This window comes from Balaenoptera physalus, assembly GCF_965194825.1.
Source record: "Balaenoptera physalus genome assembly, chromosome: 1".
NCBI lineage: Eukaryota > Metazoa > Chordata > Mammalia > Artiodactyla > Balaenopteridae > Balaenoptera > Balaenoptera physalus.
The window spans coordinates 122,935,593-122,962,809 of record NC_138882.1 but is presented as its reverse complement, the minus strand read 5'-3'; the positions used below and the strand labels follow the sequence as shown (position 1 = coordinate 122,962,809).

The following is a 27,217-nucleotide window of genomic DNA, read 5'->3' as shown; positions in this document are numbered from 1 at the left end:
GGCCGCAATAGTGAGAGGCCTGCGCACCGCGATGAAGAGTGGCCCCCGCTTGCCGCAACTAGAGAAAGCCCTCGCACAGAAACGAAGACCCAACACAGCCAAAAAAAAAAAAAAAAAAAAAAAAAAAAAAAAAAAAACCCCTCATATCTCCATTGTGCCACCTGCCTGCATTACTGCTACCTAGCAGTGCCTATGTATCTCCCCACCCAGAATGTGAGGTCTGTATACCCCAGAGCTCAGTTCAGCAGTGCTTGGCAGGTAGGAGGCCTAGTGCTGTTTGTGGTGCTGACAGCGTACATCAAGCCCTGTTGAGCAAAACCAAGAGAAGCCCATAAAAAGTTTTCACTTATTATGATTTTTCTTTACACCTTCTTGTTTCAGAAAAGGCATGTGCATGGTAATTCTGTGATGTTTATACTTAGCATTTCCTAAGAACAAATACGTTAAGTCTGTTCCTTACAGAACACTCTATTTTCCCTTCTATTCAGTGTATTCAGAGATCTTGATGGTTAGAGGAAATTTTGGGGAATTGAACAGACACATTGTTCCCTTGACCAAAACTGACCTGCTTCAAGAGGAGGAACGAGCTAGACAGCAAGGCTGGAAATATGTGATGGGAGGACCTGGAGCATGGCCCAGAGTGCCGTGACGGTTTGGGGAGCTCTCAATCCTAAAATATCACCACAGAATTGTGCTTCTCTGGGATGGTGGAGAAAGGCATCACGTGGAAATAAAATAACAGCAACAAACATTTATTGGGAGGTACACACCAGGCTCAGAAGCTTGCATAGAATAGTCCAATTAGTTCCAACACTATAGGGAATGCCCTATTCTACCATGAAGAAACTGAGGCTCAGAGTCATTGAAACCCAGGTCATCTGGCATCTGAGGCCACTCTTTCAACCAGCATCTTACTTTACTAAGAATAACAAAATCTACGGATTTTGGTTTTGTTTTGGCTAAAATCCCTGGCTGTGTAAATAACTTTTACTTGTGATCTTGAGACTGAATTTAGTGGGTATATGTAAGGTGTTTTTAGAGAATGGGTGAAGATGATCACCACCTGGTAACAAGTTTCCTTCGTCTCATTCTTACAGATCCTGACATCCTGATGATACCCCGACAGACTCAGAATCACAAAGAAGAGTCTTCTGATCATCGGTGAGATTTTTTTTATATACAATGGGGAAATGACACTACTTTACTACAGAGACTAGTGCTTCCTATTTTCCTCACAACACAATTCTCATCTAGACAAAGTTGGTATTTATTTTTAAGAAACGAAGACCCTGTCCCACCCAGGTAGTTCACAGCAGAACCAGGATTGGAACACACATCATCTGCTTCCTATTCCATTGGATGTTCTATTACATAAGAAAAGTAAAAAAGACAGTAGATGAGAGATAAGCTAAGGAAGGTAATAAAGCAGACTCCAAACTTTATAAAGAGCTTCCTTTTATTTTCCCAAAGCCTTGGGATTACTTAGCAAGGTGTTACGGTGCCATGGAGTTCTCTAGAAATCTGTAATCCCCTATTTAAGTACCTAGGTCAGATGTGCAAACTGGTGTGGAAATTTCTAGCATGTATAAGAAGCAAGATCGATATTAGAACATTTCAGCTCTAGAAGTGAGCTTCTCCTGGTTTATCAGGATGTACATTCTCAGGAGATTCTAAGCCACACAACTTAAGAGAAGTGAAACCATTTACCTGTTGCTCAGAAAAAATGGATACTATGTGGACCAAAATGCTGGAAAAAGTATTAATGCAAAAGTGTAGACAATAATGCAGAAGTGGAATCTGCCTTTGCACTTTGTATACATTTATAAGAACTCAATGTTTTAGTTAAAACAACCAAAATAGGCAATGATTATTTAGTATTTTTAGAGTGAGAATAATGTGGTAATGCTTCACATGGTAATAAGTGGAACCAGAGGAGATGAAATGCAGAAAATTAGAAATGGTCAGGAAAAAAATTCAAAAACACAAATATAAGTAATCTTTGGCTGAGAAACTTGAGGCTAAAATACAAAATCTAGCTAACTTCTGAGGAATCTACTTATTCTTTATTTGCAGTAAATGTTTCATGACAACAAGACTATTGCTTCATTTTGGAAGAGTCAAAAACATAATGGGATTAGCTAAATTTGTTTTAAAAATAATCCCTTCATTTTCTTCCACAAATTTGAGTTTTCCTTTGTACATCACATTATGATGTAGAACATTTACTGAACAAATACCAGTTTGAGTTTAAATGATATTAGGTTTTCATGATCTACCTATTTTTAGACTAAGGACTATGAGATTTTCTGAATTCACATTTTCATCATTTTAATGAAAATGAGGTAATATGTTGAAATTGTATTTTCTTAGATTGCATTAAGGTTTATATACTCTGTATTTTTCACACACACTGTCATATATTTTCCACAAAATCAGATATATTATAAACATGGCAATATATTAACGTTTTTACTGCTAACAGCATACTGTATTGCCGTTTTAAAAAATAAATTTTATTATGTTTCTTGACCTTTTAAAAGTTATCTTATTCTATCACTAGCAACAGCAGCATCTGTAATAGAACAGAGCTTGGCTAAATTTACATAGTTTTGTTATTATCCTTGAAGGTTTTTGTTACAACGGTGCCAATTTATGTGGTTTATGTCCGCTTGTACCTGTTCTTAGGACAAAATTTGGAATTTGCTTACTTTCACTGTATATTTCTACTTCTATATAAAATATTGAAGGCTGCCTTGCTATAGTTATAAAAATGGTGTCATTTCTGCACAAAAGTCTAGACACTACTTTCCAAGCCAAAATTTTAGTATTTTTGATAACTATATAAAATAGTTCAGTTTAGGTCATTATAGTACCATTCAGTGTATAACTCCCTAAATATACTGAATAGCAGTATTTTTCCTATATTTTTAAAAAGGGAGACTAATTTGGCAATATTTCATAAGGACAAATAGAAATGAAAGACGAAACTTCTGAAGGCTCCCAAAGTGTCTAACATACTGCTTAAGGAAAACTTAACCACAGAAAAAAAATTGGCTCAGTAGATTTTGTCTCTCACAAATACAACAAACTTTTAATAAATTCCAGCTTTGAAGGAAATTTATCAGCCACAAACAGGCCTTTTTGTTTATATAAGAAAAGTCTTTCAGATGGCCAGCAAGGGCATCTAGATATATTGTCTGTTATACAAAGCTCTTATCATCTGCTGATGGGTGACATTAGACTCTCATTAAAGACAAACTTTTATCATGTTAGACCCAATACATCATTAATAGTTTTTCATAAGGGCTTGAACCACATTCTGTCCACATCTTAAGCATTTTATATTACTTTGCATATCATGATTATGTTTCAAATATCTAATATAACTCATGTTTACCATTAAGACTATTTATCTGCGGTCATCCTTCTTGGGTCAAGACATTCCTGCTGAAACAGTTGTTCAAATATTCCTCTGGAAATGACCAAATTCTCAAGCAACAAGTGCAAGTAAATTCTTGCAATAGATTTGTCAGTGTTCATAATTATACCAGTTTATATTAAATTTATAAATACCTTGATTCCTTTATTAGTGAATGACTTGGTGTAGTTAGGTGTTTTCCAAACCTTAGTCAATAGAAGACTAGTCCTGGGAGATGCATTTCAATAAGATACCATAGTGAAATTAGTTTAGGAACTAGTGTTATGTCCCAGTCCCTCGCTGGGGACTCTCAAAGCATCTTAGAATACTAAAGACTCTTGATAGGTCCTGAAAGTTGAAGGAAACACATTCCAATTTATACATCCAATGTTTTCCACATTTACTTGACCGTGGTGATGGACATTTTCGTCACTATATTCTATATGTACATGAATAATCACTAAGAGATTACTCTCTGCAAATTAAAGATCTATTATCTTACTTTCTACAAAAGAGCTAAATGTTAATCTTGTTTTAAGGCACTACAAGAAGTTTTCTAACTCTTGAGATTATTTCAGGATGATTTATTTATAGTTTTAAAAGATTTTCAATCATTTACTATATGTATATTTATCTTACAAATTATTTGATAAAATAGGGAGATACTAAACTACCCACATTGGTCTCGTCTTTATCTGTCACTGAAAATATTCAAAAATTCAAATTTTAAAGCTTTTATAGAATATTTTTACTTTATAAAATAACAAATCTTTAAAAATACATTTAAAAAGTCAATATCTGTATCACTTGTTGCTGAGGTATACATGCATTAAAGTTCCTATCATGATAGATTTTTATCCAAAGAGCTTCCTTTCTTTAACGGAAAAATATTCAATTTCTTTATATACAATCATCTTATAGACAATGGTAATAGTGGCAATAAGACTAGGATATGCTTCTTATTGAGGTTTAGTATATTTTAATAGTGATAAAATTATAAATTCCTGAAAAAAATGTCATAGCTGAGATGCTGACATATTTCTATTCAGATTAGTAATACTACTGTTATAATGATGCTAGAAAGATATAAAAATGTCATTTCTAAATTTTAGACCAGTCTACCTTCCAGCTAACTAAGAGAGGAATTGACACCAATTCTGTTTACTCAACCTGACTTTAATAGCAGGTAAAGTTATCCCCACAGTTCTACTGCTGACTCTACAGCAGAAGAAAATTACTGTGAAAATATATTTCATCACCCTGAAAGCTTAATTGAGAGCCAGTCTCTTTCTTCTACTACTAAAAACAGTGTGTGTGTGTGTGTGTGTGTGTGTGTGTGTGTGTGTGTGGGCGGGGGGAGGGGGGGAACAGAAATAACCATTTGATGACATATGTAGCTTTCTTATATTAAACATTTTTTATTATAGTAACATATCTGAGTAATTGAAATAACTTCACCATACAGATATCACATGCTGAAGCATGACAATGCAATACTAATTGCACATTGTGTTGACATTTCAAGCATATTTTCTGTAACAACATTGGCATTCATATACAGGTAGTAAAACACATGGGGATAATTTGAGTCATGATTCATGGTAGCAAATGTATTGCTTTCAAGCTAATCCTCAAACCCAGAATCTTCAGCAAATCTATTAATACTCAATGTAGTAGCACATACATTAGTTATTGTATGAACCAACCAGCTCAGGACCAAGAACTGTCATTGTTAGCCTTTGAAAGCGAAATATCAGCATTATCTGATTACTTTTGTAAGGTAAGTCTTCTTACTAATTTAGAAAATATTAGTGCACTGAATGATGATTTTACCAATAGTTTTCAAATTAGCAGGTGGGGATAAAATAAAAACTTTATGTAGCTCTTTTTAGGTAATACAGCCCAGTTAATGCAGAATGTTTCGCCTGAATAGTTTTCCTTCAATACCCATAACAAGGCAAAAAAGCACCAAAAAAGGGCAAGAATCGCAAAGTGTGCAATTAGTTTTAATTTAACAATTTTTGGTCGCAAGACTGTTATTTGTGGCCATTATCTTGGTTCATATGGATCCAGACAATTAATGCTTTTCAGACATTGAAACTTCAACCTTGTTCTTAAAAATCTCAGCAGAAAAACTGAACTTGATCCAATAACACATCTTATAAGTTTTATTGTTGCTGAAGCAAAAATACACCACCATAAACCAATGTTTAAAAGGCAGGATTTCTCTTTTCTTGAATTTGTCCATGCAAAGGTCAAAACTTCAAATGGAACTTAAAGTTTAAAAAAGAAGAAGAAAAGAAAGAAAAAACAGTTGTAAGGAGTAAAATTTTCATCATCAAAATACTTTCAAAATTTTAATTTATTGGTAAGTAGCATTAGTGCAAAATATTTAGATAACTAATTCAGTTCTTGAAAGCTTTATTAAATTTCTCAATTTAAAGAGAAAAGAAATTTTCAAAAATCATCAGGTCACAGGAACACAACTAATTGTACTTACACTTATTATTTAACCCTTAGAACCAAGTAAACTGAGACTCAAAATGTAAAACAGCATTACAGAACAGAAAAGGAAAGTATTTATTGTCACTCTTCTCAAGGTATTTGCTATTATATTCTAAAGAATATACGTTTAAGAATGAATCAATGCTTTATAGAAAACTAGAAATAATAGAGTTTATGCAACTATCAATTTTTTGGTACTTTTGAAAATAAGTAATGTGGAAGTTTAGATTTAAAGAGAAGTTTTAAATGGAATGACTTTGTCATGCTAAAGAAGAAAGCATTTGGATTAATTTATATTAAAACGTGAAATTTAGAGTTAGTTAGATAACAAAATTCTATAATCATATACTTTCCAAATTAAAAAAAGAATTAGAATGAAACCTTTTTCTTGATGTCTAGAAGCCACTATCATCTAGCTGTGTGTAAATGTTAGATGAGGAAAAGATTGGGGTTTTTTGCTTGAGTTTGGTTCATTTTAGTTCTGGGGTGGGGGAATTAGTAGAAAAATTTTGTGTATTTAGACCTAATTCAGATATATGAAAAAATCTGTATAGATCTTTGCATCTGATAGAGGTTACCATTGGCATTTCCATATTTGATCCTGTTATAATTTCATTTTTACACATGCAACATGAAATAAAATTTGTTGCTAATAATCATAATATGAATCACAAATAGTTCCTTCAACAGAATACATAAAGCAAATGGTAATTATTACAATGCTGGATTATTACAGTGAAAACTAATCTGCAGTCTCATACAATGTTCATAGATGATAATTTAACATTAAAAGGTTACTTCTTGTACAATTCTGGAATCATTCCAAACATATACAGTTCTGGAAAGCATCAGTGACAGAATGAGCAGGGATATATTTTTTAATAACAGAATGAAAATATGCTTTCATCATAAGTAAACCAAATTCCCTATCAAAATCTCTTGGTAAGATTGAATAGCTTCTGAGTTTTTCAGATAAAGTTATTTTCTCTCCTAGAAGAGAGAGAGTCAGACCCATACTATCACTTATACTGTTACATTTTAACTCTATGAAAAAAAAATTTATAATAAAAACTAAGGAATATTTTATATCACTAAAATATTTCTATGGCCTCTAAAGACTTCCAGGGTTTATTACTGTATCTTCTTTTCTTAGTTTCTCATTAGGGAATAAGCATTAACACAACCGTAGTCCACAGCATACCAGGTAGTATACATAAATAATGAGCACATGGCTTTTATTCACAACTTCATCATATCAGACTAGATCAGGATAAAGAGGCAAATGGGGGCAATAAAATTCTAGCACTCAAACAAAGGCAGACTTAGGTAGCTAGAGGAATGAAAATGAAATTTGCTCATCAGTAACTAACTGGGTAGTTTCATCCATTTAAATTTACTTTTTTTGTATTTATTTTTCCCCAGGGGGAGACATGTTGGACATTCTTTTTTTGTTTTAAATAAAATTTTCACTTTTATACAACTAAGAAAAGAACTTCCAAAGTACCCACTCTAGCAAATTAAGTCACCATTGTGATTTAAGCTAATGCAAGTGAGTGGCCAACAAACTGGGTTGATATCATATATCAGACACTTGAAATTGTGTCTCATTCATGAACAAATCATGAATTTCAATGAAAAATGACTAAAACTGCTCCATGAAAAGGCCTACTTGATGATCATTCTTATAATAATTTTGTTAATATCCCAATTTTTGCATTATTTATTCCAAAAAATTCTAAACATATTTAAGAATTCACAAAATGGCGTCATAAACACTCAGAGCTACAATGTAATTTCCTTCATCCTGCCATCCTTATCATCTTTTCCCACTAAGACAATAACAAACTCTTCTTTGGGATGCAATTAGCAAGGAAAAGTATCCACTGGAATACGGATGGTAGGTAGTCATAAAGAATCAAGTAGCCATCAATAATTTAGGGAAGAACCTATTTTATCCTAATACAGCCTCAGGACATGGCTTTAAAAGCACAATATATCAACGTACAGCTTTGGGTTGCCAGTTATCCAGCTTGTGAATTAAAGCAGGCCAGTTTGCCCCTCTCAGTTCTCCTTCTGCTTTGGGACCATTTCTCGATTTACTGGAAATAGCTTTCAGGATAGTAAAAGGAGGTAAAACACTCATGAATGTTGCAAATAATTACCATCTGTGAGAAAATAAAACTACTGGGAGAAGTTTAAATAAAATTCTAAAAGGTGAATATTGCAGTCTCCACGGATATCCATGGTACTATTTATATTTTTATAGAAAACTGAAAGCTCACTCATTGTTTTTGAAACTGTAAGCAAAAAAAGGAAGTAAACTGCTATGAAACTTACACATAATAACTTTGGACAAGAAGAAAACTTCAAACTCTATTTTGATTTTTTTAAAATTCTCAAGGGCACATCGATGACTAATAATATTTAGTAATCAGAATCTTCTATTTGCAATAATTTAGATTATTTTCTATGGTGCAATATGAAACTCTGTATTAGTCTTTGCAATGTAAGTTGGTCTCAGCATTGAGAGACTTATAAAATAAGTGTGACACATCATTCTGTAACACTGAAATAAGTTTAAATATCAGCTCTTTGAACAGAAGAAATTGTTTTTGACCATATGTACTCATCAGAGATATACTTTCCAAAAAAAAGTGAGTGGTAACAGTGGTAAGAGATACAAAAATCATATGGAACGATTTTGTCATTACCACCATTTTCTGTTCCCTTTATGTGACTCCCAATAAAAAGTAAAAATACAAGCTAGTAAGTTCTGTTTATTTTTAACCCACTGGATTGTCTTCCATTTTAGATCATAATATGACCTTACTAGATCCTTACTGAAAATTTACATTATCACTTTCACAAGTAGCTAAATTTCCACATTGAGGGATAAAAATCTTGGAGAATCTGGTTGGGATCTTTATAGTACTTTACAGTGTGCTATAGTAATGACAAACCTGTTTCATACTTAATCCTATCATCAAGCAACACCAGGCTTCTAATTTTTGTTTTCATTTTAAATAGCTACTATATACGAGAATTAATAAGGTAATTTACTATTAATGCTTTTTCAAGTCAAAAGACATATTACCTAGAAAATAATTTAAGACTGTAATGGGATCTTCAAGATCAATTCTGTTTTATATACTCTGCAGCAAAAATAACATTTCTAGTAGGAAGGTATTAATTATAAACCTAGCAAATTCTAGACATTCACATATTTGTGTAAACAATTTTAACATGGTTTATTACATTTCCAGAAAGGTTAAATCTTATATCCAGTTTCCTGCTAATTCTTCCTTCACATATTATAATAAATATATATGTTATTTGAGTGCATGTGTGAATATAGTTTCACACACATATGTGTCATATATACATAAAACAGCACTTAATGGTCACCGTCTTTGCAATGTTAAGTTGGGAAAAATATGAATTGCTATTATGCATAACCCATGGCGATCTTCCCTCTGTTTCACAAATGGCCATACCGGGATGTAAACAAAACATTGGAGCGAGCCATTCCAGGTGAACTGTATTTCAAGTTGTAGGTTGGTGTTCTCATGAAGAATTGTGTACTTCCTGGTAGTAAATACCTAAAAATGATAGTTAAAAAATTAGACTTTACAAACTAATATTAACATCTCTCACTAACATATTATGTGGTTAATAATTTGTACATCTTACATGAGAAATGATACTATAACAATGCAACCCACATAAAAAGACTTCCTCTCCTGAGCTGAGGAGGGGAGGCAGGGAGAGGGTCATAAAGCCTCACCCAAAGAGTTGAATATAGATGTAACATGTGATCTTAGTGTCCCAAGACATCCCATAAAGAGCCATAAACTCACATGCTAGGAGACTGTTTATATGACTCATGTTAATTTGGAATTCATCATTCACCTCTGTAAATAATGTGTGTAACCAAATAATTCTTAAAAACATGTGACATGAGAATTTGGCTAACCAATTAAAATAATTGTTTCAAGGATGTTGAAACCATTGATTATAATTTAATAAATATATCATTGATGTGTTATGACTATAGGTAATCTAAAAGAAAAAGTTAAAGATTAACATTCATAACTAGATTGTAAATTTTATATTCTTGGACTACTGGGTGCTTCTGATTACAGAAAACCAAAAACAATCATAATTACAGGTTGCATGCAACCTTTGCAGCCAAATATATTTCAGAATACATAAATTTTCCAGATTTTAGGACACTATAGTATATATATTATATATAATGTAACATCATCAGGGTCTTGGGGCAGCATCCTGTAAACAAATCATTAATATTTCTGTAGTGAAATAGAGAAATATTCACAATAAATTAGATAAACAACTTCGTGTCAATTCAGATGTGCCAATAAATGGGTTACTTTTATTTTATTTTTATTCGTTTGAGTTTTCAGAGCTTTGGGATTCAGTAATTGCAAGTAGGAGTGTGTGCCTGTATAATCTATATTCTCTGGAAAACCTCTGATTAGCATTAGGCCAGTCCAATCTATATGTAGAGAGAGAAATGATCAAGGAAATCCACATGAGCAAATGCAAATAAGCATCACTATTAAAAGCGTTAAGTCCTGGTAATGATGAGAAGGACATGCTAGAAAGTCAGGACAAAGCTATCTATAAAAAATTCCAAGAGCAGAAGTAGCAACAGAAGGAGATTTACAATTAGTCTTGAAAAAAGAAACAAAGGTACAGCATCAAATCACTTATTTTCTTCACTTGACTTTAGCATCTTCCGGCCACAGTATCATACTTCCAAAGACACATGAAGAAATTGAAGGCCAAGGATTAGCTACCTATTCTATATGAAATAATGTTGGTAACTACTAACCTCTGTGTCAATGGGAAATTACATTTATAGTTGTGTTATATGAATTTTGTAGAAGAATATGAATTCATTATGATCAAACTGCATACAACATTCAGATTAAAATGGCAGAATTCTCCATAATATTCATAAACATCATTTCATCATGAATTATCTGATAATATCCCCTAAATCTATTACTTAATATCACGAACTATAAATAATTGCTCAAATCATTAAGTTAATAGAGCAGTTAAATAATATACAACAAGCTAAATTAAATCAAAATTGCCCAATGGGTGATGAATAATGAAACAATTGATTTCTCACATCACAGATTATATAAATTATTTTCTTGATATCACTTAGGTAATTTATATGGATTAATTATTATGTCAAGAGCTAGTGGAGTCATGATGATTGATCTGATATCTTCTGCCAGGAAAAGGCTACCCTTCCTATCTAGGGCAAAGGGGCAAAAGAAACTAAAGTGTTTGGTCAAAAACCACTATTCCATATTAGTTGAGAGTTATTCTATCTTATACTGAAAATACATTCTGATTTCATTGATAATTATTATAGTAAACAGTAACTTTTGCCGACTTTCTTTTGAAGAATTTCCAAGCAGTAGTTACTACTGACATTACGATAACATTCACATAGCCTTCTGAGCTAAAGATCTCCATTTTCACAGATGAAAAAATAAAAGTACAAAGTCCAGGGTTACAGCTAACTTATACTATTTTCTTTAACACTATTTTGTATTTTAAAAGTGTTTTTGTGTGCCAGGACCATTATAATTGATTTAAAAATATTAGTTATTTCTAATGATTCTCTATGATATGTATTATTATCAGCTCCATTTTAAAGATGAAAACACCAGAGTGCACAGGAGTTAAATGCCTTGCCCACAGGCACGTAGCTAGTAAGTGGCAGAGCCAGGATTCAAATCCATTTGGTCTCACTCAAGAACCAGTGCTCCGGGGCTTCCCTGGTGGCGCAGTGGTTGAGAATCTGCCTGCCAATGCATGGGACACGGGTTCGAGCCCTGGTCTGGGAAGATCCCACATGCCACGGAGCAACTGACCCCGTGAGCCACAATTACTGAGCCTGCGCGTCTGGAGCCTGTGCTCCGCAACAAGAGAGGCCGCGATAGTGAGAGGCCCGCGCACCGCGATGAAGAGTGGCCCCCGCTTGCCACAACTAGAGAAAGCCCTCGCACAGAAACGAAGACCCAACACAGCCATAAATAAAAATAAATAAATAAATAAAATTTAAAAAAAAAAAAAAAAAAGAAATATCTAAAAAAAAAAAAAAAAGAACCAGTGCTCCCAGCAACTATACTATACTGTCATTTCTGTGTGCATCCCAATTTTAAAACTAAAGGATATAATGATTATACTAATTTTTTTCAGAAATATAAAGTATAAAAAACCTAGAAAGTAGAAAAATATTATATATCCGCAAACGTAAACTTTTTAATAGAAGCAGAAAAGGCTAAAATAAAACTTTTTTAAAGACTTAGAAAGGAAAAGAAATTCAGTGTGAACTAGAAAAAGCATATAAAATCACATGGGAAGAAACACTTTGCTTCCCTAAAGCAAGTGCTGTGGGATATTTTAAAGCATTACAGGGAAACACAATGGATTATTTGCCTTAATATCTCCATTAGTATCTCTTGGGAGATCCCACACTAGCTGAACATCAAAGATTATTTTTGAAATGTTCTTTGCAATGAAGTTAAATAATACAATTTGATTTTTTTAGCAGGAAGAATCTCTAGAAAGTGGATCTATAGACTGTATCTAAAGAGTTTGTGCTAAAGCACCAAAATATGTGAAGTTTCCAGCTTTATTTTTATTGTAGCTTACCCTCAAAGTACAAAAATAGCTAACTCGTTGCTAACTCATCCCAAGGAGAAACACCTCAGACTACCCTATTGGCTTCACACACATACCCTTACTCCTCATCTCTGAGACTAGCTAGGCACATCTTCACATATCTATCATATAAATGTAAAACATGCATTTGTCTAATTCCTCCTTGAGATAGAATTGTTTGGTTTGTCATGTACCAACTTACTGCTGCCCATGGAGAATCTCTAGAACGTGAAGTATTTTGAGAGTGGTAAGTTAATTAGGCTTGAAAGAAGCTACACCCACCTCTGAGATCTTCCTGGAGGAAGACCAGGACCCCCAATCCTCCTAGAATAAACTCAGCTTCCTCGTTTGGGGAACACAAGGTAAATAAAGTTCATTGCCATATCTGGGCTGTGTTCTTTTTAATTTTTTTAAATTGTGGTAGAATATATATAACATGAAGCTCCTTACCATTTTTAGGTATGCAAGTTCAGTGCATTAAATACATTCGCAATGGTTGTGTAACCGTAACTATGATCTGGTTCCAGATCTTTTTCATCATCTCAAACAGAAACTCTGTATCATTAAACACTACATCCCCATTTCCTCCTCCTCCAGTCCCTGGTAGTCTCTATTCTGCTTTCTATCTCTATGAATTTGTCTGTTCTAGGTACCTCATATAAGTAGAATCATACTGTATTTGTCCTTTTGTGTTTGGCTTATTTAACTTAGCATGTTTTCAAGGTTCACCCATGTTGTAGCATGTATCAGAATTTCATTCCTTTTTATATAGGCTGAATAATATTTTATATTTATAAATTTTATATAATATTATGTAACAGTATTATATTTATATTTATAATTTTACATAGGCTTAATAATATATGTATATACCACATTTTATTTATCCATTCATCTGTTGATGGACATTTGGGTGGTTGCCACCTTTTGACCTCTGTGAATAATGTTGCTATGAACATTGGTGTACAAGTATTGGTTTGAGTCCTTGTTTTCAATTCTTTGGGGCATGTACATAGGAGTGGAATTGCTGGGTCATATGGTAATTCTATATTTAACTTTTTGAGGAACTGCCACTGTTTTCTACCACAGTCACACCATTTTATATTCTGAACCAGTGCCAGCTTCTCAATGTCCTTACCAACACTTATTGTTTTGCATTTTAAATATAATAGCCAGCACATTGTATTGTGGTTTTAACTTTGATTTGGGGGGAAGCCCTAGTTTCAAGTCCCACCTCTTGTCATATGCTAGCAACGTGGATTTCGATGAGCCATTTAACCTCTTTGGGCCTCAGTTTTCTCACTGGTGAAAAGAGCCCAATAGTTTCTGCCATGCCTGTCTCACAGAGTATGGAACCAATTAAACAGTGCACATAGGTGGAATATTATTATTTATGTGTTATTAACATCAGCCTTATTAGCCACGCCATGCCTGTTTTTAGATGTATCGAGCTATCTTAGCCTAAGATCAAAATGGTACCATGTGTTTAACTTGATTTTTAAAACTTTTTAATCTTAAAATATAGCACACATTCAAAAAGTGCATAAAACATAAATGTCCAGTAAATGAATAGTATAAAGTGATTACTTATGTAACCGCTACCCAGGTTGAATGACTGAATATTGTTAGCACCCCGGAGCCCTGTATTACAGCACCCTCCCTCCCCATAAAGTTACCCACTATCCAGACTTCACTGGTAATTACTTCCTGTTTACCACCTAAGTACACATTCTGTAAACACTATAATTCCGTTTTCCCTGTTTTTTTATTTAAAAATAAATAGAATGAAGTATGTATTCCTTTGGATCTGGCATCTTTTGCTCAACTTTCTGTTTGAGACTCCTCATCCATATTGCTATGTTTACATGCAGTTTGTTCATTTTTGATGCTGTATAACATTTCATTGAGAGGATATTACAAAAAATGTGTCCACTCTTCCAGAATAGACATTTGGGTTATTTCCCATTTTTAGCTATTATAAGTAAATGCTGCTATGAATAATTCTAATTATGCTCTTGATGCACATGGGCATACATTTCTGCTTAGAGTTACTGGGAATAGAAGAGCTGAGAAAATGGTAAACCTTAGTAGGTGATGCCAAACTTTTTTTAAAAGGTAACAATATCAGCAGTGTAAGAGAGTTCCCATTTCCCTACATCCTGATCAACTCTTGGTCTGAAAGACGGGTTTCGCATTTCCCTGAATATGAGCTTAAACAGTTTTTCAAATATTTACTGTCTTTAAAAAAAACTCTTTTGTGAAGAGGCTCTTCAAGTATCTTCCCCATTTTTCCATAGTGTTCTATTTTCTTCTTAGAAATCTGTAGGAGTTCTTATACAGTCTGTATAACAATCTTTGGTAGGTTATATGGGTTGCAAAACCATCTTCCATCTTGAGGCTTGCTTTTTCACCTTCTTAATGGGGTCTTCTGATGAACATATGCTCCTAATTTTAATATAGTAAAATTTATCTTTTCATTGATGATCTGTACTTTTCAGCCTGATGTTTTATAATCTTTGCATACCTCAAGTCATGAAAATATTCTCCTATATTATCTTCTCAAATCTTTAGTTTTGCCTTTCACATCTGTGTACTCAATTCTTTGGAAATGATTTTGTATATGGCGTAGGTAAAGGCAAGTTTCTTTTTTTATTATTATTTGGAAACCCAATTGCCCCAGAACCATTTGCTTAAACAAACTTTTTTCCCATTTGTTATAAGTTAAGTGTCCTTTTGTCATAAATCAAGTCCCTACATATGCCTGTATCTATTTATGGCCTTTCTGAATGGTTCCATTGGTCTATTTGTCTATCCTTTTGGCACTATTACACTGTCTTAAATTACGATAGCTTTATTATAATTCTTAGTACACTGGAGTTAATAAATTCTACTATTTTATTGTTCTAGTTCAAGAATGTCTTATCTATTGTTGACCCTTTGCTTTTCTGTATAAATGTTAGAACACGCTTTGGTCAAATTCTGCACCCTCCAAAAAAAATTGTTGGAATTTATATGAGGATTACATTGAATTTATAGATGTGAAGAACAATTTGGGAAGAACTGACATATTCATATCGATTTCAATGATGAATAAGGTATAACTTTCCATCTTTTACATTTTCCTACTTAAAAGACTTACACATTTTTGTTACATTTATTCCTAAGAATTAGTTATTCTTTGATGTTATTGAAAAACGATATTGTATCTAAAATGTCATATTCTAGCTGTTTGTTATTAATATAGAAAAAATGCAATTGATTTTACCCCAACTTTGATTTCATCAAAATTGTTAAATTTACTTAATAATTTATCTGTAGATTTACTTAGATTCTGTGAACACAATCATATTCTGTGAACACAATCATATCCATTAGTAATGAGTTTTAGTTCTTTCTCTCAAATCCAGTGCCTTTTACTTCTTTGGCATGCTTCCTTGAATGAGCTAGGTCCAATACAATGGTAAATAGAAGTGGTAATAACAGGCAATCTTGTCTTGTTTCTCATCTCAGAAGGAAAGCCTTCAACATTTCACCATTAAGTATATGATTGTAGCGTTTTTGTAGTTATCCTTTATTAGATTAAGGAATTTCCCTTTTGTTTCTAACTTGCTAATAAGCATTTTTTAAGCATGAATGTAATATACTGAATTCTAACAAGTGACTTATCCATATATTTTTAAATGATTTTTTATTCTACTAAAATTACATTGGTCACTTTTTAATGTTATTGTACCATTAAGTTGATGCAATAAACAAAAGTTAGTCATGATACATTATCCTATTTAAGGTTTCTGGGTTTGTTTTGCTAATATTTTATGTAAGATTTTTCCATCTATGTACAGGAGTGAGACTAAACTGTCATTGTCCTTTGCCATAATGTCCTGGTCAGGTATCAAAGGTATGGTAGCCTCATAAAACAAGTTAGAGAACATTCCTTCCTTTTCTCTCTTCTCTGGGTGGGTTTAATTAGATAGAATTAGATAGTAATTCTCTCTTCTCTGGGTGGGTAGAATTAGATAGCAATTCTCTCTTCTCTGGGTGGGTAGAATTAGATAGTAAAGACCTATGAATCTGGACTTGTCTTTGTGGGAGGGCTTTTATTTATTGATTCAATTTTTTCAATAAGTAAGAGTATATCTTCTTCTCACTTTTGGTAATATGTGTTTTTCAAGGAATTTGTTAACTATCTAAATTACCATATTTATCAGCATGAAATTATTCATATTTCTTATAAAATTTTCAATATTTGTAATATCTGCAGTAACATCTCTATTTCTATTCTTGACATTAACTATTTTTGTCTTTTATATTTTGATCAGTCTCACCAGTTGTTTATCAATTTTATTAGCCTTTTAAAAAACCCACTTTTGCCATTTTGATCTTCTTTATTCCGTTTGCGTCATTATATTAATTTCTGCTCTCATTTTTATTATTTCCTTTTTCTGTATTCTTTGGGTTTACTTTAATATCATTCTGTCACCATTCAGGATGGTTGCTTAGATCATTTAATTTTTGCCTTACCCCTCCCTAATATGTTCATTTAAGTCTATAAGTATCCCTATAATAATGATTTATGTACATACTGTGTTTTTATTTGTAATATTTTTTTATCATTCAGTTAAAAATATTTTCTTACATTCATTATGATTTCTTCTTTGATTCATGGGTTATTTAAAGTGTATTTTTTATCTTTCCAAAGTATGGATTTTCTGGATATTTTGTTATTTTTAATAGCATGTGATGAGAAACAATACTCTGTGTGATTTCAATTTTTCGAACTATGTTTTATTATTCCACTATATAGTTGATTTTTATAAAAGATTCAGATATGGTTCATGTATTGTATTCTGAGGTCACTGAATTCACTATTATGTGACAGTTAAATCTGTTAATCATATTGTTAAAATATTCTTTGTCTCTAATATTTTGAGAAGTATATATTAAAATCTCCCTCAATGGTTGTAGATTTGTCTATTTTTCCCTGTAATTCTGTCAACTTTTGCTTTGCAAAACATCTGGGACATTGTCACTTGAAGGAATCTATGGTGTTTATCAAGGCCCCAGTCTTTGACAGGCCCTGAACTCCTACGTTTTTCCCTTAGGCCCATGAGTCTGTCAAAAGCATTATTCAGTATTAACAAGTACTCACTAACAAGTACCTGGTTTTAACTCTCTGATGTCTTCAAGCAAATGTTTTGGTATTTTGTCCAGCTTTTCTTGTTGTCATCAGAGGGAGGATTTGTCCAAATACCTAGTGCTTGCTCTATTACCAAAGGTAGAAGCCCTAACTCAGTGGTTTTTAAAAAATGTTTTTAGCCACGGAAATGAGCTTATATGGAAGCTCAGTACATGAAAGATAGAAATACAGAGATGCTGAGACTGAAAATTGGTGATCCCAAAGCTTTCCATATAAGTCTAGTTACAGTGAAATATTGAGCTGGTCCCAAAGACTCTAGTATCTTGGAGATATGGGTATAGATATAGATATAGATATGTATATAGAGACAGAGATAGATAGAGATAGAGCTAGAGAGAGATAGAGATGATAGAGGTAGAGCTAGAGATACAGATAGAGATAGAGATGACCATCTGGGTGTAAATATCAATTATATTTGCTTAGTTATGAGTCTACCTCTGAGAAATGGCTTCTCAGTTGGTATGCCTATTAAATTGTTATTTCTGTGAGACTGCAAGTTTGAAGGCCACTCTCTTCCATGTAATAGGTGACACATACACTTTTAAGCCTTTTAAGAAATATCCTGCAGATATGTGGTCAAAATAAAGATGGTACATGAACCTGACTGATGTTAGCTCTATTTTCTTCTCTTTTAATTTTACAGATAAATTAGCCAAATATATATCTCCTCATAAAATATTTACATATACCTTACACATTATTTATATTAGGCATATTTATATTTACTTATAAATATAAATTTATATGTTACTAGGCATACTTCAAAAATGAACTTTATCAATCTATTAATAAATATGAAATTAACTGACTCCTACATATAAAGTAAAATGCTATAGTTCCTAATCTACAAGGGAAAGAATATATGGCCACTTTTTCCATGTTTGTTTGTAAATTAATGTGACATTGACTTGGACTTTAATAGCTAGATATTAGGAGGACATGTTTCTCTCTCTTCTTTGTTTCCAAGTAAAACTTTCACCAATATAAACTTTCTGGCCTCTTACCAGAAGTGAGTTATCTAATTTGCAGGTTTAAAAGAAGGAACCAGGCAGGCTTGGCTCAGCCCCTTTCAGCCTATCTGCAGAAAGAATGCATTTTTACTTGCTCTCCTGCCAACATTAATAGAATTAGACTTAATGGGATAGTGCTAGTGGAAGGTTTGGGTTGATCCAGCTCTGTCTTTGACTGGACAGGTACATTTAATTCTGGAATTCAATATTAGAAAACTCACTTGGCTCACATCTACTCCATGTCCCTCAATAGCTTTCCTCAGTAATGAAGGTACATTTTGATGATCACCTGTCTGACTCCTACATTTCTCTCTCAACTGGTTCTGAACTTGGGAAGGAATGAAAGACTGGCCCACCCCTCCCCTAAAATGCTTATAATCACTACACTGGGGTCATAGTGAGTGTTTACCAGAGTCCGGAACTCAAAATTCCAAGCTGAGGAATATTTCTTCCGACCACTAGAACGGGAAGAAAATAAAAAGGACTGAAGCAACTGTAAAGTATAATTTCTCCCTAAAGAATAGCCAGGAAGACTCATCCTATTTTGCTCACCCACAAAAGTTACAAGATCCCTCAACAGAAAATGGGTTATGAAATCTGGAATTGCAAGAGGATATTAAAGAGTTTGAAACCATCCTTCCTAGACTGGAATTTAAGATTTTCCTGATCATGCTCCCAGAGTTTCATTCCTTGAAGAGAAGGCTCTTCATTTATATGTTGTAATGTCTTAAAGATGGCCATCATTCTTTTAAATCATATGAGAATATTAATGAAAGTAATGTAAGCTTTATTCAATAATTTGCTTCAGTCAAACCATTAAAACTGTAGAATACAGCTTTGGTATTTACATATTTTAAATATTAATGTCTAACTTTATCTCTACCATTTTTGTGATCAATCAGCTTCCGTTGGCAGGGGGAGAGTTGAAATAGGTTAAAGGTACTGCATTATACTACAATAGTATAATGACAGAATACAAGACAAACAAACATTAAAAATATATTTCTCAATACTTTTTGTGAAAAGTGTTCCAAACCATTCTGCTGTTGCAGGTCAATTTTGTGGAAAGTTAGCTATATTATAATCCCTGTGATCGTTTTAATAAACAGATCAATTTCTAGACGTTTCAAAAAGAAAATCCAAGTTATGGTAGTTTCATTTTCCTAACCGTCTATTCGACTGTTAGCAGATCCTATTATCTTTTGACTATCAATCACTTAGTTTTTCAAAGTCATGGTTTATTCTCTTCTATCCTGAGAGTACTACAACTTACACATACTAAAAGTCACATATTCGTCTTTAATTCTAAATGGAACTACGACTGTCTTGAGAAGTGCTAAAATGTACTTCCTGTTTATTCGTGTATCTTTGCAGCTTAAAAACAATATTTTCATACTTTTGGAAAGCTACCTATTTTAACTGGACAATATTTATAAAAATCCAGTTTTTAAATGGAATTTAAAATCCACCTCCCACAGATCTGTTTGGTGATGAAGGGAATAGTAGAGGCATACTGAACAATAAAAATTAAACTAAAGGCATCTTCTCAACTATATTAGGATAAAAGACAAATGTTGAAATATCCCTATTGGGGAAAAATTAAATTTATTACCCTTCTGTATGCTCTTTCTTGGCTTTGAAAGCAAAAGTATATAAGTTAAATAATATCATCTCCATGTAGGTTATTTCTGTCACCTCCGGGTTTGTGATTGCTGTCCTTGTTCAGTCCTTTAAAGGTAAAGATTGTTCAAATTAAAAGAATCTTATAGATAATAGCATGTATGAATTTTTAGTCTTTAGCTTTTTCTCTAGCCATAGAGACAAAAAGAGACTTTCAATTTCAAACTGCATTGTGGCATTACTTTATATAAAACTCATAGGGTCTAGGAAATGTAAGCAAGTACCTGGAATTACCCCAATTGGTACCAATGCCTGAGAGTGATCCTCTTGAGTCAGTTGCATATTTGTAAACCACTAGCAGGCACTGTTTACAAAGCTCGACCAGGCGCTGGCAACATTGCAGCTGCAAAGGAGTCACCACCTCCGGGCTTTTACTGAAAATACTCTCCCAAGAGGATCTGTTGGCATGGAAACAGACATGACCCCATGTGGCTGTTAAAAATGGCAACCAACTATATCACTTACCTAGCAACAAGCCCATTAAAAAAATGTAGAAATGGCCTCACACATTTGAAGTGACTACAGATGGTTGAGAGGTATAAAGTAAATATACAAATTTGGAAATCAATCTCTACATTAAAAAAAACACAACATAGAATTCATATCTTTAAAGACTTCACTGCTGCTAGCTCTAAGTAACAGGATGGCTTCCCAACACCTCCTAAAAATTGAGTTACTCTACATTAAAGTAATTGTAAAATACTGAGCTAATTTCTCACAAGTTAGATATTCTAGGAATTTACGTTTTCTAGGAAGCTACATTTATTTTTATATTAATAATGATCTCACAAACAAATTAAAAAGTTGCTGCAACTTAATTTGTGATCTCTTAATTGTGATCTCTCAGATTCTCTCTGAGAATTGAGGTTAATCCTTTGCTTATGACCACCCCTTTCAAAACACTTTCATATGTAATTATGTCCATGATATTCCTAGAGCACAGGTTCTATACTGTAGAAGTAATGTAATCTCCACAAGTCCTGCCCTACTGCAGTTCCAAAGGCAGTGTCTTCCCTCCTTCAGTGCACTCAGCTTAGTGCACAGCAGGCAGTAGTACATACTGTCTTGGTAAATTTAAATGCGTGCATGCATGCGTGCGTGCGTGTGTGTGTGTGTGTACACATATATATGTATTCACAGTTTCTAAGCTGATTGTCATGGCCCAAATCAGGAAATATCTTATCACCCTACCACCATCGAGAAAGAGAGAGAGAGAGACAGAGAGAGAGAGAGACTGACTTATTTCCTTAGTGTAACTGAAACTCCTTTCAAGCCTCAAGGGGAAGGTTTGCTTTAAGACTTGATAATGGTTCAAGTCTCATTTTACATAAACCAATTCGCTTAACCCACAGAGAGAGAAAAGACTAGATTTTCAGAAAGAAAAAAATATTAAGGAAAATATTTTTCTGAAGAAATGTACTTCCCAATGGGAAATTCAAAGATTCCATTTTCAATCTTCTGTGGATATTTGATATCTTTGGAATTTTTAAAAAATGCTTTAGAAACTCAGAAAGGTATTTTTTAGTAGAAAGGCTACTGTTTATTTTTTCAGGAGAAACATGGGCCCAAAAAGACAGCATGTCATCAGTGAATGACAGATTTTCTTAAAGGGAATAAGATTCAAATAAGTAGATTGAAAGGAATAAATTTTCTTCCACGTTCTAAGATGTTCAGGGCTAAATACAATACTGTTTTTATTATGTAAAAAGGATTAAAAGTTACTTTCATTCAAGAAACAGTAATAGTTAGTTAAATTAACTCTAAAAATTTAAATTATTACTAAATATAAGAAAAACTAGATATGATATGCATGTGTTTATATCTCTATATTTGTGTGTATATAGATATATCTCCAATTTACTTGATGTAAGCAAGAAAAACAGGAGAACACCAATTAATAAGGGAATATGTTTATAACTAATAAGTTTTGATCTAGCAAGGCTTACATGCCTGGGCCCAGAGAAATCAAAATTTCATACAAACGTAAATACACAAAGAAAACAGTCTGACTCTCTGACTCTCAGCTGAGCACTTTTACTTTCTCTCCCCTGGGATTCTGGGTATTTCTGTAAAAGCCTACCTCCATCACCACCCTCCCCCCTGAATTTGAATATATTTATATTTTGATACTTTGGAGCCATCTGATTAGATTCACTATCAGGTTACGCACATCACAGTAATTTTTCTTTTGCTGACTTGGAGTACAGACTTAAGAAAAGAACACATAAGATGGAGGAAAGGCAAAGGACCTTCTTCAAATAACACCTTAATTTGATGTAACACTCTGAGTAATATGTGACTTATAATATGAGCAGCTTTGGCTTCTCATTCTCTCATTGTTCCTTAAATATTTAAAATAAACATATGAATCAAGGTTCTCTACCTAATTTTGGTGTGTATGTTCACCATCACTGACCAAAGACCACATTCTACTCTATTAATCCCTATTTAAGTGTCAACACTCCAGAATCACTCATAAAGAAAAAAGAAAATGACCAGGACTTGCTTTGTTTGGTACTAGGCTAATGGAACCCCCTCTGCACAAAAGAAACCTATTCTTCAACCTGAATGTTTTTGAACCGTGTCCCCTCCCTCCTACCCACTACCTGGCACAGCTGAGTAATATGAAATGCCTCTAGAACACTACAGTATCTCAATTTTCAATACTAACACAAAAAATTTTAAGAAGCTGAAAGGATGGAGAAATAATTTAAAATACCAGTGCCTTTATCAAAGAACCCAGGGTCTTATCTGCCTGCTTTCTAAATCTAAATTCCAAGGAAATGGGAGGGCCAAAATCTATGAATTCAAAAACAAAAACTAAATGGTTAAAAAGTTCTCTCCAGCACTCCCTAATCCTCAGAGAAATATGAAAAGAAATGACTTCAAATGACATTTTTAATAATATAACAATAAGATACAGAATACTGAATAACCTCCCGGTAACAAAGGGGAATGATTAATGAAATCCAGAGACTTGAAAAGCCTCATATTATCCTGTAATCCAATAATTTTTACCAGCTTTTTCATCAAAATATTTAATAAAGCAGCTATCTAAAAAGTGAAACATTCATTTCTTTCTCCTCTGGTAGAAGCCCTAATGAATGACTGAGTAGCCCAAAGAAGAAAGGAAAGTAAAAAAAAAAAAGAAAAAAAAATCTGGACTACACCAACTTGACAATCAGCAACAGAAAGATTAATGAGCTGAAAAGTATGAACAACACAACATCCAGTTGAAAGTGATATGAGAACAGTAAGATTCACATCATTTTAAGTAGTCTATATGATATGCATACATTTTCAGGTAGGCATATAATTCAGCCTAGAAGCAGATTGCTGCCTTAGAATATTCCTTACAATTTCTTCTTTCCCCGAGATTCTAAAAGAAAAGCTTTTCTATGACAAACTTCCATAGGAAAATGTCTTTGGCTAAAGTGTCTAAACTAGACTCTTTTCTTTGGGGTTTACATATCAGGAGTTTGAGTGGAAAGTGGGCTTTTCCAAATAATACATTCCTTCTCCCATAGTCCCCCTGCCTCCTCCTCTTTGCTTTACCCGGCAAATTCCTCTTCTTCCTCATCCTGCAAGTCTAAGCTGAAATGTTACTTCCCTTGGCCACCCTTCCTGAGCTCTGTGGCCTGAGTTTGAGTCCCATAGCACCTAGGCTTCCCCTAGCTCGGTAAAACATGGTGGATAATTTTATGCCTGAAAATTCCAAGAGCTATTCCCCTGGAGAGGACACATTCAGAACGTGGAGCATCATTCTGAATAGCACTCCCAGGAGGCTGCATGTGATAAAAACGGTCACTGAGCATGGGCTTCAGCAGCCTGGAAGAGCAAGAGGCGGGGGGAGGGTGTTTTCTATCTGATGCATCAGCAAAACCCCGGGGCCAATTCTAGGAAAACCTATGACAAACATCTACAATATTCTTTGAAGTTTCTGGACGTGGACAGGGAATGGTTTATTCATTTTCTTTTATTATTGAGATGTTGACAGGCAGAGGCAGGAATCAACGTGGCCCAGAGTTATTTGGAATATTTTTTCTAAGAGTTTTACACCTAACTGTGAAAGACAGCTGTACCTTTTATTAAAATCATTCCTTTAGAAATGAGCTAAGAGTAGATTTTTACCTAGACCGCTAGGCTGTTAGATCAAAGGTTAAAGGAGTATCCATTGACTAGATACGATTCAAAGAATAAGCAGAACTATTCTGGGTCCAAAGTGACAATCAAACACACACAACACTATGTGACTTCACTAAGTTGAAGAAGCCTAGGAATGCCATTTGTAGAGGTACCAAAAAAAAAAAAAATCTGATGTAAAACTCATCTCTACAAGCCTCCAAGTTTTTAAAGAAATGGATGGAGAGTGGAGGTCAAATTGGACTCAAAGCTACTCCTGCAATGGGCTGGGAATTGGGCTAATGCTATGGGGCTTGCAGTATAGCAAGCTTGGCAACCACAGGCAATGCTGCTTTGAGAGGACTGAATAAAGCATAGAGTTAAGAGCTTGGGCTCTTGACTCAGACAACCTGGGTTTAAATCCAGGCTCACTATGAAAACTTGGGCAAGTTATATACTTTATGCTTCAATTTCCTTACCTATACAATGAGAATAATAATAATAGTTTACTCAAAATATTGTAGTGGTAATTATAAAAATGTTTAATATGAAAAACAGTATCAGGCACTTAGTAATCTTTCAATAAATGTTAGTTACATTCTTTATGATTACTAGTAGTAATAGATACCACCGGAGAAATCTGGGGGGGAGTAGTGTGCTAGGTACGAGAGAAAAGGATTCTGAATGGAGTCAGAGTAAATTACCAAAATAGTGTCATCAGCACCAATTTCAGTAGCAGACTATCTCACTGCCTTCCATTTGTGAAGAGTAGCTGAAATCCATGTTCAACATTCCAACCAATGGATCAACAAACAGAAAAAAGTTCTAAGGTTCTAAGGACTTTAGGTTAAGAGAACTTCTACAGACAGCCATCAACTAAGGGCCATGGAGTACAGTTCAAATGTTTCACTTAAGTCTCTGTAGAAATAATTTATGGCCAAGATTATTCTCAGATTTCATCACAACCCAGAGCACCTCGTGAATTCTCCCTGTTGGTGAATGGTAGCTGAGGAAAATTATGGTGGTGAGAATAAGTCTGCAAATGGTATAAATGATTCAGTACTAGATGACTAGAATATTTAAATGGAAGACATTCAGAGATCATGTCAGACTAGAATAGTCTGTTAAGGTTTTACCAAAAAAAAGGGCATGGTCTGGGTCTTTACATAGGATTTAAATAATGCAGAGGGGATTGGAGAAATGGGGTTGTAGAAGGCAGCCCAATCAGCTACTCATTGACACTAACAGTTCGGAGGCAGAAAAGGACAAATTTTTAAGATATTTGAAAAATAATGAATTTGGTTTTGGGGAGCAAAGTTTAAGTAGGAGAGTAATGAGAGAGAAGACTGGAGAAATAAGAAAGGATCAGCATATTAGAGAGTCTTATATCTCTAGATAAAAAGTCTAGACTTTAATGATAAATGAGGGAAATCATTACAGATTTTAGGAAATGACTCTGACAGTAGGATGGATAAGGGAAACAAAAAACTGGAGGCAAAAATGCCTGGGAATCTATTAATTTCACTTAGCCTTTCTACCAAAAAGGCTCCTCTTCTCTGAAATCCTACAATAACGTATCTGTCATCTCCTTCATAATCATGGCTTTTGCATGTATCTTATTTTGTCTATTAGAGACAGCAGAGTTTTATTGGTTAAGAGCATGAAGTCTGGGGCCAGGCTGCTTAAGTTCAAATCCCAGTTGCACTAGGTCCTTAGCACCTATCTGTGCCTTGGTTTCCTTATCTATAAAATGGAAATTACCATAAAACCTGCTTCAAAGTGATGTTATGTGGATTAAATTACTTAATACATGTACAGTGCTTAGAACAATGCCTGGCACATAGTATAAGTGGTATAGTGTTACCTATTATCATTTTTAAGTTTCTTCAGGGCAGGATCTATGTCAGATTCAGCTTTGTATCTCCAAAAGTATTTAAATTATCAAGTAAATACTCGATAATTGTGAAGAACAGTGAAGAACAATCTACAATTAAATAATTGATAATTGTTAAGAATAATGAAAAACAATCTAGAGTAGCCACAGTGGGGATGTGACAGAAAAACTAACAAGATTTAGCACATGACTGAATAAAGACAATGAAGGAGAACAAGGATGCGGATGCCCCTGAGATATCAAACCCATGTGATTGGGAGAATAACAATGGGATTTTGGGAAGTCCAGAAGGGAAGCCATTTCTGAATAAAAGGGAGGTATGGAACGTTTGGTTTTAGATATCTTGAAGACAAAATGACAGTGTGTCACAACAGCTTTGACAGGACTGAAAGTCTGGAGAGGAGCAGGAGTGTAGCCATGATTTTGGAAGTCTGCTACATAAAGGCAACAGCAGAAGAGCTGTAAGGATACAGATTTGTAACTGAGATTTTTCATTAATTAAGACTACTTTCTCTCCACTGAATTCAAATTTGTTGGGTGGTGTTGTGTTCATATCCATCATCTCATCTACATCAGCCTAAATGCTATAAATTATAGTTGAGTACTGAAACTTACATGCAGTTACAAATCCACATTTTAAGAGATTAAAGAAATTCAGCCATTTTATTGAACTAACTTTA

General features: G+C 33.8%; 1 protein-coding gene across 7 annotated transcripts in view; it reads right to left on the bottom strand.

Moving 5' to 3' along the window:
• Positions 1-4,812: 4,812 nt before the first annotated feature.
• Positions 4,813-27,217, bottom strand: part of TTLL7 (tubulin tyrosine ligase like 7) — a 158,739-nt gene continuing 136,334 nt past the window's right edge. Inside the window, exons 20-23 of one of the 7 annotated variants that reach the window (XR_014250160.1) lie at positions 20,746-20,919; positions 9,418-9,522; positions 7,929-8,032; positions 4,813-5,691 (exon numbers count right to left, since the gene is read on the bottom strand). Coding sequence is in view for 4 of the 7 variants with exons in the window: in XM_082410102.1 (XP_082266228.1) it covers positions 9,402-9,522; positions 20,746-20,919 (295 nt within the window). In the remaining 3 variants the exon portion in view is untranslated. Of the gene's footprint in view, positions 9,523-20,453; positions 20,570-20,745; positions 20,920-27,217 lie in introns of all 7 variants that reach the window. The other 6 variants (XR_014250159.1, XM_082410104.1, XM_082410105.1 and 3 more) reach the window with 6 other exon arrangements.